Source organism: Pistacia vera, unplaced genomic scaffold (genome assembly GCF_008641045.1).
Source record: "Pistacia vera cultivar Batoury unplaced genomic scaffold, PisVer_v2 Contig1268, whole genome shotgun sequence".
NCBI lineage: Eukaryota > Viridiplantae > Streptophyta > Magnoliopsida > Sapindales > Anacardiaceae > Pistacia > Pistacia vera.
In genome coordinates, this window is record NW_022195323.1 from 171,384 (window position 1) to 188,541 (window position 17,158).

General features: G+C 35.3%; 2 protein-coding genes across 2 annotated transcripts; both read left to right on the forward strand.

Annotated features, from left to right (window-relative positions):
• The first annotated feature begins 10,702 nt into the window (after positions 1 to 10,702).
• LOC116121055 (probable F-box protein At3g61730) lies at positions 10,703 to 14,512 on the forward strand. Its single transcript, XM_031407011.1, has 8 exons — positions 10,703 to 10,794; positions 11,622 to 11,821; positions 11,907 to 11,951; positions 12,338 to 12,502; positions 12,609 to 12,656; positions 13,332 to 13,502; positions 14,036 to 14,143; positions 14,343 to 14,512. Exons 1-8 carry the CDS (start codon positions 10,703 to 10,705, stop codon positions 14,426 to 14,428), a joined length of 915 nt encoding a protein of 304 aa, XP_031262871.1. The 3' UTR covers positions 14,429 to 14,512.
• A 501-nt stretch (positions 14,513 to 15,013) lies between these two features.
• On the forward strand, positions 15,014 to 17,079 carry LOC116121339 (putative RING-H2 finger protein ATL21A). Its single transcript, XM_031407303.1, has 2 exons — positions 15,014 to 15,742; positions 16,553 to 17,079. The coding sequence occupies exons 1-2, from the start codon at positions 15,079 to 15,081 to the stop codon at positions 16,987 to 16,989; spliced, it is 1,101 nt and encodes a 366-aa protein (XP_031263163.1). The 5' UTR covers positions 15,014 to 15,078; the 3' UTR covers positions 16,990 to 17,079.
• Positions 17,080 to 17,158: the final 79 nt, after the last annotated feature.

The window sequence follows — 17,158 nt, forward strand, 5'->3', positions numbered from 1 at the left end:
AAGTAAAATCCGTTACAGGAGCACATTATGTGCTGACCATTGTTGATGATCATAGTAGGGCAGTGTGGACATTTCTCCTTTCCCACAAAACACAAACATTCACTACTTTGCAAAATTTCTTTCATCTTGTAGATACCCAATTTGATGCTAAAGTTAAAAGCATTAGAACAGACAATGGAACTGAGTTCTTAATTCTAATTGTCAACAGCTATTTCATACATTAGGCATTATTCATCATAAAACATGTGTCTACACACCTCAGCAGAATGGTATTGTTGAAAGAAAACATAGGCATCTACTTCAAGTAGCTAGAGCCCTGATTTTTCAAGCTAATATGTCTGTTATGTTTTGGGATCATGCCATTCTCATGGCAACTCATATCATTAATAGGTTACCAACTTCAGTCCTTCAGTGGAAATCCCCACATGAACTACTGTATAAACAGATTCCTATCTATAATTTTTTTAAGGTTTTTGGTTGCCTTTGTTATGCAACCAATACACTACCACACAAGGATAAATTCGCACCCAGAGCTAATAGGTGTTGTTTCATTGGTTACAGTCAAGGTCAGAAAGCTTTTAAGTTTTATGATTTATCTTCTAAAACAACTTTTGTTTCTCGAGATGTGTTTTTCCTTGAACATATGTTTCCTTTCTCTACTGATTCTACTGCAAACAATTCTTCATGTGTGCCTTGAAGATTTGTTTCCTACAGAAAATGATTATTCACCTGTCACATCTCATTCACAATTTACATCTGATTTTGACATTTCTGATTCTATACCTTCTGCTAAATTAGAAACTCATTCATCACCTAGAGTTGATACTGTTATGCATACTGATCCTATTACTGATGAATTGCTTCCTAAAAATTTGACTCCTGATCATGTAGACTTACATTCACAGTCTAGTAACATTTCACCTATTCCAATTGCACATTCTCTACCTAGACAAAGTCTTAGATCTAAACAGCCACCAGAATGAATGAATGATTATGTGCTGCACTGTCATAATTCCCAACAGCTCTCATCTGTTGATAAATCTAATTTTTCTTCAATACATACACCTCCAACTTACCTTTGCATTGATCCTCCTTGTTTAGCACACACATATATCAATTTCTTAGCTAATGTCTCAACAATCTAAGAACCTACTTCTTATCATCAAGCTTGCCAACATCCTGCTTGGATTAAAGCTATGAATGCTGAACTTGATGCTTTAGAGTCCAACCATACTTGGGAATTAGTTTCATTACCACCTGGAAAAAAACCAATTGGCACAAAATGGGTTTATAAAATTAAACTTAAACTAGATGGGAGTGTAGATAGATACAAGGCCAGATTAGTGGCCAAAGGCTACAACGAAATTTATGGGTTGGATTATTTGGAAAGTTTTTCTCCGATTGCCAAGCTTGTTACAGTGAGAATTTTCTTGGCCATTGCTACTGCCTATTCTTGGCCACTACATCAATTAGACATTAACAATGCTTTTTTACATGGTTATTTGGATGAAAAAGTCTATTTGTTTCCCCCTAATGGTTATTCTAAGGCACAAAATGGAGAGGTTTGCAAACTCAAAAAATCACTATATGGCCTGAAACAGGCTTCCAGGCAATGGAATCATGAATTCTGCACTAAATTACTGGCCTATGGTTTTGTTCAGTCCAAGCATGATCATTGTCTCTTTACTAAACCTTCTGCAAATAGTCTCTTGGCTCTAATTGTCTATGCTGATGATGTTTCAGTAATGGGACCTAATGAAAGTGATATTGCAGCAGTTAAGGCTTATCTACATTCTGTTTTTACTATCAAAGACTTAGGATATGCCAAATACTTCCTTGGGATAGAAATAGCTCGCTCTTCAAAGGGTACTTTTATCAATCAAAGGAAATATATTTTGGATATCTTTGAAGACACAGGTTTGGTTGGTGCAAAACCTGTTTCTACTCCTTTTCTCAAATGTTGCAAGCTTAGTTTAGAATCTTCCAATCTCTTATCTTCGCTTGATCAATATAGGAGATTAATTGGCCGCTTATTGTATCTTAATTTGACAAGACCTGACATTAGCTTTGCTATTCAACAGCTGAGTTAGTTTGTTAATTCTCCTTGCCAAGAACATTGGGATGCTGCTTTATACATCCTGCGGTATCTAAAGGGATGTCCCTATAAAGGTTTATTTTTTCCAGCTCACTCTTTTTTTACAGTCAGAGTTTATTGTGATGCTGATTGGGCTTTTTGCCCTGATTCCCGAAGGTCTTTCACTGGCTATTGTGTGTTCCTTGGCTCTTCTCTTATTTCTTGGAAGACAAAGAAACAAACTACAGTTTCTAAGTCCTCTGCAGAAGCTGAGTACAGGAGTATGGCAGCCACAGTTTCTGAGTTGCAATGGATTTCCTATTTGCTTCAAGACTTTCTGATTTCTTTTTCACCACCTATTACTCTTTGGTGTGATAATCGAGCTGCCCTATACATCATCGCCAATTCAGTTTTTCATGAGCGCACTAAACACTTGGAAATTGACTGTCGTGTGGTTCAGGATTAGTTCAAGGCAAGTTTCATCACTCCCCAGCACATTCCATCTTCACAGTAACTTGCTGATTTCTTCACTAAACCTCTTGCTGCTCCTCAGTTTACGTATTTCTTGTCCAAGTTGGGCTTAGCTAATTGTCACCTAGCTCCAACTTGAGGGGGGGATGTAGGAATTAAATCTGGAAAGGATATTTATGTAATTCAACTTTAACAAGTTTAGCTTATTTTAGCTGGTTTGTTAAGTTGTTAGTTAGTCAGTTTTAATTAGCTGGATTAGTTACTTAATTAGTCAATTAGTTAGTAATTAGTGAGCTAAACTTTGTATATAAAGTCTTTTGTAAATAAATGAAAGTCAAGAGCATTATTCAGAAGTTTTTCTTTTCTCTGTTCGTTCAATATGCGCCAGATTGGTGAAAAGACTGAAAACTGTCCATGTGTCCAATCCCTGCACAAGTCGAGAAAATCACTAGGGCAGGTGAGTAATGATTCACTGAGAAGGATTTGCACAACATCTGCCCCACTCATAGATTTAGCAATCATTACCTCAATTCATCCCATTATAAATAGAGGGCTCCTCTCCCGTTTGTGGGATTATCTAATTTTTCTCTGAAATAGCATACATTCTCTCACTCCCTATTGTATTTCTTAAGCTATAAATCAGCTTGTTGAACGCGACCTGACTTAACCCTTTAATACAATATCAGTGAACGTAGGATTCGCTTATTTAAGCATCCGAACCACTTTAAATATTATTCTTCATCTCTTACTCAATCCAATACCCCCATTTACACGTGAGATCTTTGAGTCCGCTCAACATTTCCTATGTGTGATAAGTTGGTGTCAAAATTCAGCATCAACATTATTAAAAAAAAAATATATTGTATGAATGAACAAAGTGACGTTGGACAGGTACTTAATTACATGGTCAGAGGTTCTAAATGTGGATAATCCTTTTCCATTTCTTCAAGTGACATGGATGATGGATTCATCGTCTTCTTGAGAGGTCCAAAATCCAAATTACATTTACTGCCTGCAAGAATTAAAAAAAAAAAAAAAAAAATTCCATTTCTTCAAGTGACATGGATGATGGATTCATCGTCTTCTTGAGAGGTCCAAAATCCAAATTACATTTACTGCCTGCAAGAATTAAAAAAAAAAAAAAAAAGTAATTAAATCAAGAAAAATTCAAAAATTGAGATTGAGAGAAATGATTGTTAATTTAATACTCGTATTTCATCAGAAGCATCTGTATGTCTGAAAATGTTGGAAGCTTCTTCAAGGCCATCTTAAGGTCTCCATTGTTGTGTATTTTTTTTTTTTTTTTTTAAGTGGGTAATTTTTTTACTCTTTCAACACCCACCCATATTGCCACCTGAAAATGAAGAAATATAATGTCTTTAAAAGAAGATTAATCTAACAAGAAGTCAAATTTCCTAGCTACCGATTAATCATCGACCATCTACCATCAAGGTGCAAGCACACCAAGTTGGCAAGTTCATTCGAAGGGTTTGAATCTTGTGTGACACCCATTGGCTTACTTTTTTAAAGTAACTCAAAACAATAATAATCGACTTAATAATATTAGTTCAATTGAAAATAAATTAGTCCACTTAATCAATATCTAAGTCATGGTTGCCTTAGGCAGTTCTTTACTTGAACATTATTTTGACTCGGTTACACTTCAAATTTAACCTTTTATTATATCGAAAATGATAGAGCCACCGAAGGTTGTGCACTGAATCTGCGTACCAAATGATGTGGCAAAATCCTGACCGTTGATTAATATTAACTGATAATGAATTAACGGTCATAATTTTGTCACGTTATTTGGTGCACAGATTCGGTGCGCAACCTTCGGTGGCTATAGTATTACTCTTATTATATATACGTAGTATAAGGTTTGAGAGATGGGACGCATTTCGAAAATCTAAATTATTTACTGTATGAGTGGTAGATATTAAATAGAAGCACAATGGAATTTGCAGTTGTTTTTATTATATTTTTCATTTTATGAATAACACAAATCAAACGATATTATTATTGACATTATTTTCTTCTTAAAATTTCAAATAAAAATGGCATTTTGAATGAAGAATAGGTTCTGTTATTGGATTTAGTTAAGGCGGTAATTAAGGTTGATTTGGAAATTAATTAATTAATTAAAAGTCTACAAGTTATAATTTGTGTATTATATTTTCCATCCGAATAAATTTTGTTTTTAGGGTATGTAAGTAATTTACTTATTAATAAAATTAATTTGTTATGTAAAAAGTTTTTGTATAAAACTAATGGCTCCGTTTGGTTTAGTCAGGGCTATCTCTACAGCATTTGTGATCCTATGCAGAAGCTACTTTGGGACCCTCTAATAATATAAGCATATATTAAAAAAATTATTTTATTTTATTTTTTTGTCTTTTGAGATGAAAAATCACTAGGAAAGGTGGACAGCAATCGACAGGCTAACGAGGTTAGGTTGATGGGGGGTTTTAGAGAGTAGATGTTGGAGAAGTGATGGGTGGTGAAATGGGTGATTTCCAATGCCAAAATTGATAAGAAAAGGCTTGAGAAGTCACAGCCTAAAAGGTACCGGTTGCTGGTGATTGGTAGAGTAAACGGATGAGGTATGATAGAGGTTTTGGTTAGAGGGTTGAGGGGAGGAAGATAGTGATGTCAGGAAAGGCCAATAATGTTGGGTACATGTCAAAAAGGCTGGAAATGGCTATCGTGTGGTGGAGTTGGGTTGCGAGATTCATCAAAAAATAGCCAAATCGAGGGCTATGAAGGTTGGGAAATGATAAAATGATGATTTTGATCGATTTTGGTGAGAAAATCAACCGAAATCAACTCCAAACCACCGGCGACAAAAGAGGGCTAAAGATGATTTATGTGAATGTCAAATGTGAATGTCAAATTTTGGAATTGAATTGGAGATAAGTAATTTGAGATATATAAATGACTATTTTAGCCTTTCATTGTTAAAAGAGATTTAATGTGTTAATTTAGGGGTATAAACTGGAACATATGAAACTAGAGGTATAAACTTACTATTTTATCAAACTTTGGGTGGAAAGATATGTAGAAAGTTTATAATAAATTTGGCTTCTTTTGGCTCTCTTTTGGGGGTCCCCTTGGCTTGATAAGAAATCATGAACCATTTTCATTTTGAAAGATATTAAAAAAAAAAAAATTATAAAAAATTTGGGTCTCATTTTTTGGGGGCCCTAGGCAGGTGCCTCACCTGCCTACCCCTTAAGCCGACCCTGGGTTTAGTCTTTAAAATTTCACCTGCCTACCCCTTAAGCCGACCCTGGGTTTAGTCTTTAAAATTTCAGATGAAACATACAGTATTTTCATATAACATTTTTTATATAATATGACATGATAAAAGATGATTGATTAATTTTAAATTAAAATAAATTTTCACCAAATTATCTTTTATCATATCATTTTATATAAGAAATGTTATATAAAAATATTATATGTTTAATATTACTCTCAAGTATTTACATAGGTTAATTTCACTTTTTAAAATTTAAACTGTTTGGTTCGTTTATTTTAAACTAGAGCAATTCGCGCGCCTATATAAAGCGCCAGTCTAAAAGCTGCGCCTCATTTTAAAATTTCGAATTCATTAAGATACGAGAGAAAGAGATGAGGAAANCGCCAAGCGCATCTCAAGTAACCATGCTTTTGTCTTACGCATAAGGTTTTTAACCTTCTTCAAAGTTACGGCTTACGATGAGCGTGGCTGCCGTGGAGTTTAAACAACATTGGTGTTCTCATAATATGGAGGGATTAGGATTACGCATGTGTCTGTGTGTGAACCCTTTTTGTCTGACAAATCACGGAGGCCCTCACTCACAGTCAGTGTTTTAAAACCTAACCCGGGGTGAAACTCGGCAAAGTTTTCGGGTCTCGGGTTGTCCGGTTGACAAAAACTTTTAAATTCATTCAAATATGCCCCTGAAAATTACATTTAAGTCCCATATGTTTGAACTTTATCAAACGCACCCCAAATACAAATCGACCGGCGACTGATTGGCGACGGCAGCACCGCAGATGCAACCCCAATCGTCTATTGAGCTCATTTCCATTAAAATCCACCCAATATCTAGCCGAAATAGGTTCGATTTCGGCCAGATCTCACCGACGTCGGCGTTGGCATTCCGAGCCAGATCTCATCCACGCCGGCGTCGACAACCCTCCCTATCACCCAGAAAACACTCATCTATTCCTCCCGACCAAAACCCAGCTCACCCCACCCCCGTTAGCCTCGCCAATCGCCGGCAAAATTCCATTGTTGCCGCTGCCATATTTATTCGATTTCCGGTCGATTTACTCACCGGAAATCAACGCCGTCACCGCCATTACATTCAGCGGCACTTAGTCTTCAAAAGCCCCAACCTTCCGGCCATTGATTGTTCGCCGATCATCCTCCCAAATCTTATGATTTTGGGGTGAATCGGAAAAGTTAAACCCGGCCCGTTGAAGCCTCCGGGTCCCGGTTCAACCGATTTAATCGGCCGGGCCGAGCCGGGTTTTAAAACACTGCTCACAGTAGTCTGTGACTGTGACTGTACCAAAGACCAAACTCCATATTATGGAAAGTTACACTATAACCCCTATAACCTTGCCTGTGAAACTTTCTTACACAACTCCGATATGACAATTTTTATCATTGGTTAGCTCGCAAATAAGCAAATGAGACTTATTTTACAAGTTGACCAATGACGAGGTATCATATCAGAGTTATAAGAGAACGTTTGTGGGAAGAGGTTGTGAGTGTGGGTGTAGCATTAGGAGTGTTCAAAAGTGTACTGGTTTTTTGGTTTAGGAAAATTCTTGAACTGAAATCGAATCGATTTAGAGAAAAATCGATTTTTCGGTTAACTAGTTTGAAAAAACCGATTAATCGGTTTTCCCCTTGAATTGGATTAAACTTTTTTTTTTTTTAAATTTCATGAATTAAATTATAAACATCAATAATACATATCCAAATAAAAATTAAACATTTATACATATTCATTGACCACAACTAACAATACATTAAAAATTGATACAAATAAATTTAATTTTTATTTTATTTTAATATATAATATCCATTAAGATTGTCTTTTTTTTTTTTTTAGTTTAATATATAGTATATATATTTTAGTAAACCAGTTAATAAAACCGGTTTCGGTTAAGCGGTTTGCATTTTCACCAAAATTGAAAAACCTAAAATCTTGTTTTTTGAATTCTTTTAATTGTAACTGAACCAGTTTTTCGGTTCGATTCAATTTTTTCATTTTTTTGAACACTCTCATATAGCATTGCTCTTACCCAATACTAAGGCTCCGTTTGGTTCATTATTGGGTAGTTTTTAGAATAATCTTTTGAAAAAAAGTTAAATTGGGTGGGTATTACGATGTAGAATTTTAAAAATTAACATAAATACCCCCTATATTTATTTATTTACTAAACAGCCCCAAATATAATATTCAAAATAAACAAAACACCCCCAATCCACTCATAAATAAGGACAGTCGGCCACCACCGCCGGAGAGTGGCCGGAGCCACCGTATCGGCTTATGATCGGCTCGATATTGCCAGTCGTGCGCCGATATGTCCTTTTTCGGCCAGATCCACTGTGGATCTAGTTAGAAAATGCCAGACCTGCGGCTAGATCTAGCCATTGACAGCCATATTTGATTGTATTTGCTCGTCAACGACGGCCAAAGATACAGCTATCGTTGATGGTCAACGACGACCATGTGTTTGCTGTTGACGACTGGCTACGATGGATCTGGCCAGAAAAGGCTAAATCGGTACACTATCGGCCAGATTTAGTCGGTAGTGCGCCGTTATACCAGATTCTGGGTATTTTCTGATGGTGGTGGCCAGAATCTGGTAAATGTGGGTTGCTGGGGTTTTTTTTATAATTTTTTAAAAAACATTAAGGGTTTTTAATTAAATTAACAAATTTAGGGGGTTTAAAAAAAGTTGAATAATATTTTGAGTTTTTACAATTTTACTGTTTAATTTTATTGAGAATAGTAATAATAGTATTCCCAAATGTGAGCCAAAGGAAGCCTAAGAATTTCTCTCGATATTGTATAACCATCAGATAACAACAACTACTTTTTTTTAACAATTTTATTCTCATATTATTTTCTCCTGCGTTATATTGTACAAGGAGTCAAGGACCAAGTGTTTGAAATATCATTTGTTTCAAATAAAAGTTATTATTAAAAAAATATATATTATATGAATGAACAAAGTTAGGTTGGACAGGTACTTAATTACATGGTCAGAGGCTCTAAATGTGGATAATCCTTTTCCATTTCTTCAAGTGACATGGATGATGGACTCATTGTCTTCTTGAGAGGTCCAAATTACATTTACTGCCAGCAAGAATTAAAACAAAAAAAAAACAATAAGAATAAGTAACTAAATCAAGAAAAAATCAAAAATTGAGATTGAGAGAGATGATTCTTAATTTAATACTCGTATTTCATCATAAGCATCTGTATGTATGAAAATGTTGAAGCTTCTTCAAGGCCATCTTAAGGTCTCCATTGTTGTGTATTTTTTTTTTTTTTTTTTAAGTGGGTAATTTTCTTACTCTTTCAACACCCACCCATATTACCACCTGAAAATGAAGAAATATAATGTCTTTAAAAGAAGATTAATCTAACTAGAAGTCAAATTTCCTAACTACCGATTAATCATCGACCATCTATCACCAAGGTGCAAGCACACCAAGTTCATTCGAAGGGTTTGAATCTTGTGCGACACCCATTGGCTTCCTTTTTTAAAGTAACTCAAAACAATAATAATCGACTTAATAATATTAGTTAAATTGAAAATAAATTAGTCCACTTAATCAATATCTAATTAATGGTTGCCTTGGGCAGTTCTTTACTTGAACATTATTTTGACTCGGTTAAACTTCAAATTTAACCTTTTATTATAGATATGTAGTACAAGGTTTGAGAGATGGGACGCATATCGAAAATTTAAGGGTGCGTTTGATTCATTATTTTGGATAGGATTTTGTGAATAATTGTGAGTAGTTAGATAAGGGAGTATTACGTGGTAAAATTTAAAAATTTATCAAAAAACCCCAAGGTTAGCTAATTGAATTAAACACCTCAATATGTAAAATGATAAAAACACCCCCACCACCCGCAATGCTAGATTCCGGCCCCCACGTGGTGGCTGAAAAATTGCGTTACGACATAGACAGGTCGGATTTGTGTCGTAATACATTGATCTGGCCGAAAAAGGCCAAATCTACGACCAAATGTGGTCGTCGACGGCGCCAAACTGACGGCCAGATCGATGAATAACAGCAAGTTCCGAGTTTGGTGTAAGCCGTTGTGATAGATTCTGGCTACCACCGATGGTGGTTGCTAGAATTTGGCAAGTATGGGTGAGTGGGGGTGTTTTTGCTAATTTTTAAACCTTTTTTTCTGGGTGTATTTAGTGAAATTAATAAGCTTAAGGGGTCTAAAAGTAATTAAAAAATACACTAATATTTATGGAATAATGTGTCAAACAATATTTGAGGAATATGATTGGGAATATGAGTAGAAATATTGAACTAAACGCACCCTAAATTATTTTCTGTATGAGTGGGAGATATTAAATAGAAGCACAATGGAGTTTGCAGTTGTTTTTATTATATTTTTCATTTTATTGTTGACATTATTTTCTTCTTAAAATTTCAAATAAAAATGGCATTTTGAATGAAGAATAGATTCTGTTATTGGATTTAGTTAAGGCGGCAACTAAGGTTGATTCGGAAATTAATTAATTAATTAAAAGTCTACGAGTTATAATTTGTGTATTATATTTTCGATATGAATAAATTTTATTTTTAGGGTACGTAAGTAATTTACTTATTAATAAAATGAATTTGTTGTGTAAAAAGTTTTTGCATAATATTATACATACATACAATATTTTTATATAACATTTTTTATATAATATAATATGATAAAAGATGATTGATTGATTTTAATTTAAAATAAACTTTTATCCAATCAACTTTTATCATTTTTTTTTTTTGTAAAAAAAATATTGCATGAAATTATTATAAACTAGTGCAATTCGCGCGCCTATATAAAGCGCCACTCTAAAAGCTGCGCCTCATTTTAAAATTTCGAATTCATTAAGATACGAGAGAAAGAGATGAGGAAAAGATTAAAGAAAAGCACCGAGGGACTTCGCAGTTGCAGCTCTCCTTGCTACAATGACTACGATCTTTGTTCAGATTTCAATTGGTACTCTCTATCTCTAATTTCGTTTAGAAAGTATATTTTGAATTCGAAGGTTATCTGAAATTCTATTCAGATTTCTTAGACAACTATATGGTTGCATCTATCAGATTTCACTGTTGCTTTATTTCGATCTTTGATGTACAATTTTGAGCTGTTTGTTTTAAATTCAGTCGACTTCAGCTATATTTAATTTTGTAAGGGCTCTGCAATTTGAATTTGAAACGTACTAGCTCATCGGTTATTAATGTGAGATTCTGGTTCGTTTCTTCGATATTTTTTGTATTTCTCTGATAAAACGAAGTTCAAAATAAGTTGTAACGTTCGTTAATTCTAAAACTTGGAAATCCTAATCTGTTTTCTGCTGAAATAAGAACTCTGCTTCTATTTTGTAGCACGGTTTAATCAATCTCGTGAAAACTGAAGTACTTCATTTGGATTCCTTGACTACTCTTTGGTGGCAGAAAAAAATACAATTCAACAAGATACTAAATCTCATGTCCTCTATCTATTTCAACTGATAATTAGATCATTTAATTTGCAATATTTTAATTATCGAGGAAGTCGGTCTGTTTTAAAGACACAATTGTTATGACTTTCCTTTATTTTCTTGGTAACCAAACAGATAATCATGTTGAATGCATTTGTAAATCAGCCTGTTGATTTCGTGCTTTTTAGATTTTTAATACTTGCTTCATAAGAAATTCTATCGAGATTTAAACAGAGTTATCACTCTTAATTCTCAAGCTGATGATATGAGTTAAGTTTTAAATCAGATTTGTAGTTGATGTAGTTTTAATTCACAAGTTTATTTTTTATATTTAATAAAAAAGGGATCAAGAGGATATATGGACATATATAGCGAAGTTTTTGGATGGAAAATCTCTGGCGAAGTTGGCATTGACGAACAAATGGTTGCACGGCGTCATTATGCACGACAGCGTCTGGAAGTTTGCGTGCTTGCGTGATCTTCAGGTCCCCGATCCATGCCACGTGTCTTGTAGTTGGGTCAAGCTCTACGCTTCTGCTTTTGGTAATGACCTTAGTTGCATTTATTGTAACTTTATTTTGCTGCCATCACCATATGATCAAATTCTCATTGATGAATTTATCTGCAGATGGGAGCCACTCTTTCTTGTTCCGCCACCAAGACAAGTTTCTAGGTAATTCTTTCTTCTTGCCTTTTCCCTTCAGCCTTCGGGTGCTTCTCATTCTGAGACCAGAGACTTGTTTAAAATTGTAAATCAAAATCCCCGTCAGCCTTCGCTCACCTATTTTATGGTCTAGTTGCACAAATTGACAGCTATGAAGTAGGATTTTCAAATTTGGAATGGTATTATAGTTTGTGTTTGGCAATCTGACAAAAGACATTTTTTACATGGCTTTACTCCTTCCTAGATAGCTAACTAAGCTAAGTAGGGGACTAGGGGTTTTCCTCTGCCAGATATTGTCTAATACAAAGAAGATTGAGTATACAAAAGCATATTTGTAAATACACCCACAGTATGATAACTCTTCATTGTTTTTGGTTTTCTGATGGGCAAATTAGACTGGATGCGAATTGGTGCATTTCTTTTCCACTCGCAAGAAGCGCTCTTGACTGATAAGTTCAACTTACCCGTGAAGATTGTTAAAGGAAAAACTATAGAGGATATGTTGGAGGCCTGCGGATCATGCTTGTTGAAAAACATTAAAACTGGAATCTGGATTGCTGGTAAAGTTGACTAAAGTACCCTGACATTTCTCTTAGGGTGCATTTATAATTGGAATGTCATTGTCATTCATCCAATTAATTGTTTACACATGGTTAATTCTTTCAGATTTGCAGCTTGTTCGATGCCCTGCTTGTAATCTCAATACATGCGAAGGTGAGAATGAATATGTCCAACTGCTGATAAAAGTAGGGAATTGAACTTTTTCCATTTTCATTATTTCATTTTAGTTTGCCAGATAAGATTTGTGGTTGTGGAATATGATTCAAGACATGCAACAATACTTGAGCGACCCAGATTACGGATTTGGGGTGGAGGTTTCGTGTCTCATATAAGTTAATGCATGTATTAGAACCCTAGCTAGGGTCTTCAAAATCTGTTTATCTTCACGGTTCTTGGACCACATATCATGTATTTTATTTGTTCTGAACTCCCTTTGTTCTTCAAAGATGCACGGTTTTCCATCTTAATTTACCATGGTAGCTCCTTGATTGACAATATTTAACCCATAGAGTATTTTTGGGTGCCCCTGCATACTGTAAAAGCTTTGTGAATTACCAACGTAAAACTGAAAAACTATTAGTTTAACCTATTAAAACTGCCCTGACGATTCATACAATTGTATTACAGAAGTCTGTAATTTATGCAGAGACAAATTGAACAATTTGAAGAGGGAATTAATTTTTTTTGAAATGAACCGTCATACAGATAGCAGGTTTACCAACGCAAAATCTTTTATTAGTTAATTTTTCAAAGGCCCTGAAGCTTTTTTGGTTCAATAGAAAGGTATGTGAAGTTAGGCAAAGTAAGAAAATCTGCTTCTTTATGTAGGAACAATGCAAATGCTGGATGCTAGGCATATAGAGCTGTTTCTGAGTGAGGGATTCCAGGATGGGAGCTGGAAGTATGAGTTTATTGGATCTCATAAAATTGAAAAGAATGTACAAGGAGCTTCTGCAGCCATATTTGATGTTGAACATCTCAAGGATTCTCAATCAGCAGGTAAATCTCCATACCCCATCTCAATCTTACTCATTGTGTCATGTTAGTGTCACATAGAGACATTAATTGACCTTTTGTCGTTACTGGACAACTGCAAAGCTATGGTCTGCTAGCATCAAAAGCATTTTGAGGTGAAAACATTTAGGTCAGAAGCCTGATATATTCTCAAACAAGCTAGCAAAAATAGATTTAAATTAATAGTTGTGGCTGTGTGCTTTACTTGTAAACGAGGTTTTAGCAATATCCAATATAAATGCTGAAACAGCTTTCCGTTAGGAAACTTGCAGCGGGTTGGGAAGAGAACAGGAGTTGCTGCTCTGAAATTTCAAGCTTTCATTGTTAAAAAAGTAAATTGACAGACTGTTTTGCTGAACTGCAGTTAAATTATATAAAAATAAGTCGCTTACTATCGTAATTTCATAGCTCCAATATCAAGTAATCTTATCCTACTGACTGATTACTACTGAGATACCGTATGAGCCAGTTCCCTGTATCAACAAAATGATCTAATCCACTTTCCAAATGTTTGGCAGGAGTCTTTAATCTAAATAAATGGGGAGGGAAACCCAGTGACATGCAACCAAAGGCTATAATCGCTTTCCATGCAGTTGGAGTCAACACCAATTTAAAGGAAAATGAAGGTACGTGATTTTCAGCATGTGAAAACTACTTGTGAATTTGCATAATCTTAGCAGCTTTCCCCTCTAGCCCCTAATAATGACTCTTATTAACTTTTGGCATATTGCTCATATATTTACACGTTTTAAGTATAATTCGATTGTTCGATGCTACAGTTTAATTAAATTATTATGATTACCCTTTTTTCGCTTTTTCTGGGAGCAGGAATTCTCGTGAAGTACCACATCATGAGAGCTGGGGCTAATGGAGATATTGTTTCTATTAGAATCTCTCAGCAGCTCCTGTAGTTCTCTTTTCTTACACATACCATTTTTTTATAGCAAATATCAGATACTTTTCTCTTGGAGACAATTGAAATGTTATTTCAAAGTTTTAACAGGAACATATCCTTCACAAAACAATTTGATTTTAACCCCATTGTAGAAAATGATAGAAGAATTGTATGAACTGGTCGCCCCTGCGAAAATTCTTTTCTACTATGCTACACAGAAATGACACATATCTATACCCTATTGAAGTCTGAAAAATAAACAATGGAGTCTTGTAAGTGTAATTGCTCGAGTAAATGCGTATTTTTTAATGTGTGTGCTGTAGTGAAGTTTGATTCTGACCCAATTAGTTTTTCATATCCCTTTGAAATTCTGATGCTTATTAGCTTATATGTTATCGTTTAAGTTTTTATTAATTTAGGATTTCTACCTTCTGACTTAAGAAAACACTATAAAATTACATGTGTTGTCAGAAATGGCATTCACAGGCGCCCAACCAATTACTTTGACGTAAAGTTATTGGCTGTAGCAAAATTTACAAAATTGCTGCACTAAGTCTTTTGACTTTTAGGTTATATATTTAATTTATTAGTGTAATTAAGTTTTAAAACAAACTCATCTCGTCATCCACAAGGCTTGCCACCCTCGGAATCAGTCGTTCCAAAATCATGTGTATCTTAATTTTCTTCTTTCTCCCGTTGTTCTTCCCTCTTGTATATGCAGAATATTGCCAATCTTCTGTTTGTGGCAATAACATCTCTATTCGATTTCCCTTCCAACTAGAAGACAAGCAACAAAAAAACTGTAGTTATCCTGGTTTCGGCCTTGATTGCAATAGTGAGGGCATAACAACTCTAAACCTTCCTTATTCTGGAGAATTTTTTGTGCGTGATATTGATTATCTGGCACAACAGATATATCTCCATGACCCAGATAAATGCATACCCAGACGGCTCCTAAGCTTTAATCTGACAGGTTCTCCGTTTGTGGCTTCTTATCGTAACTACACCTTCTTAAGCTGCCCAGCTCAGGTCACGAAGTCCCGCGAGTCTGCCATTGATTGCCTCAGTAATTCCACAACCTCTGTCTTAGCTACTTCTTCTATTAGCCTTGTGAATTCGATGATGGAATCGTGCCAGATAGTTCTAACGTTGCAAGTTCCAGTTTCATGGCCAGTTGAGCTTGATGAAGGATTCTCAACTGATCTTAAAAATGATATTCAGTTAACATGGTATAAACCTGATTGCGGTGATTGTGAAGCAAGGGGAGGAATATGTGGGTTTAAGAGCAGTAGTAGTCAAGAAATCGCTTGTTTCAATAATACTCAACCAGGTAATGATCTTTTCTTAATCTTCGTATTGCATATTTGCTAATCCCTCAACTTAACCTTGATTATCAGAACATCTCATAAAGGTTACAGCAATTGAGTGCTGACTGGGTCAGAGCATTCTTGTAGGAGGATATAATAGTTGATGAAATATTTAACATAAAAGGAATAAATGGTTTTGTATTGGTCAATCTTGATGATAGGATGCATGATGCATACAGATTTCTCTTTCTTTAAACGCAATTGACTTGAGTAGAGATATTGTTTATATATTAAGATAGCTTTTGGCATAGAATAAAGAGAATAAACTAACTAAAAAAACAACGTCAACTACATAAGATCTGAGCATAAGGGAATGAATACGTTTTCTTCTCTTATACAATACTACCCAAGCCAAGCAGTGGACTGCAAATGACAATGTCCACCCTTCATAAAGGCCAAAAGTCAAAACCCAACGAATTCTTCTCTAGTTTTCTACCCGGAGCTCCAGTTCTCGTCAAACGTATTTTAAGTTGGCTATCAGGCCAGGATATTCTGTTGGTTAAAGTATTTTATATTATAAGGTACTTATCTTAGGTCCTTGAGATCTTTGGAGGTTGGTGCTGGTTAATCATGTTTATCTATTGAATTCTAGTGGTAGAAAATGCAGGAACTCGTCACTAACCCGTAGGTAAAGTTTGTTTAGAGATTTTGAAGTCATTTTATAGATGTGTTTTCCTTTTCCCGACCTCTTGCCTTCTAAACATATTTTCCATACCCACAGTAGGTTTCTTTTTTCTCCAAAATGCATATTAATCAATGGCTTTAATTTGCAGGCCAATCAAACAAGGGTTTCCTTGTTTTTAAGATCATTTGTCTGACCATTGCGGTACCAGCTGTTTCATGTGCGGCTGGAATCGGAATTTATGTATGCTTCATGGACAGCAGTGCCCACCGCGAGCGTAACACTACCACAGCAGCAGTGTCACCACAACCACAATCCAACGTCCTAATGACGGGTCTGGATGAGTGTACCATTGAATCATATGAAAAGGTAATTCTTGGTGAAAGCAAGCGAATACCAGGGCCTAACGATACCACCTGTCCCATATGCTTGTCGGAGTATCGCTGCAAAGATACAATCAGATGTATACCCCAATGCAGACACTGCTTCCACACTGATTGCATCGATGAATGGCTCAAGATGAACAGTACGTGTCCAGTTTGCCGAAACTCTCCGTCTCCTTCCCATGCTACCGCCCGAATTACGTAGTGTTTATTGTTTAGTACCCGCCGACCTGTCTATTTCTTATGTACAAAATTTGAGATTGTTTATTATTATAACAAATTCTCTTTTTGTAAAATCAGCTGTTTTGGTTTTCTACTAAACTAGTTTTCAGCTTTGCCAATAATCTTCCGAACCCAAGTAAAATTCAATGTTA

Bases quoted from the DNA above. Each gene is read 5' to 3' on its own strand.
- LOC116121339 (XM_031407303.1), top strand. From the start codon at position 15,079: ATGTGTATCTTAATTTTCTTCTTTCTCCCGTTGTTCTTCCCTCTTGTA. The intron at 15,743-16,552 runs GTAATGATCTTT...TTTAATTTGCAG, and splicing joins TTTCAATAATACTCAACCAG to GCCAATCAAACAAGGGTTTC.
- LOC116121055 (XM_031407011.1), top strand. From the start codon at position 10,703: ATGAGGAAAAGATTAAAGAAAAGCACCGAGGGACTTCGCAGTTGCAGC. The intron at 11,952-12,337 runs GTAATTCTTTCT...TGGGCAAATTAG, and splicing joins CCACCAAGACAAGTTTCTAG to ACTGGATGCGAATTGGTGCA. The intron at 12,657-13,331 runs GTGAGAATGAAT...TTCTTTATGTAG, and splicing joins TAATCTCAATACATGCGAAG to GAACAATGCAAATGCTGGAT.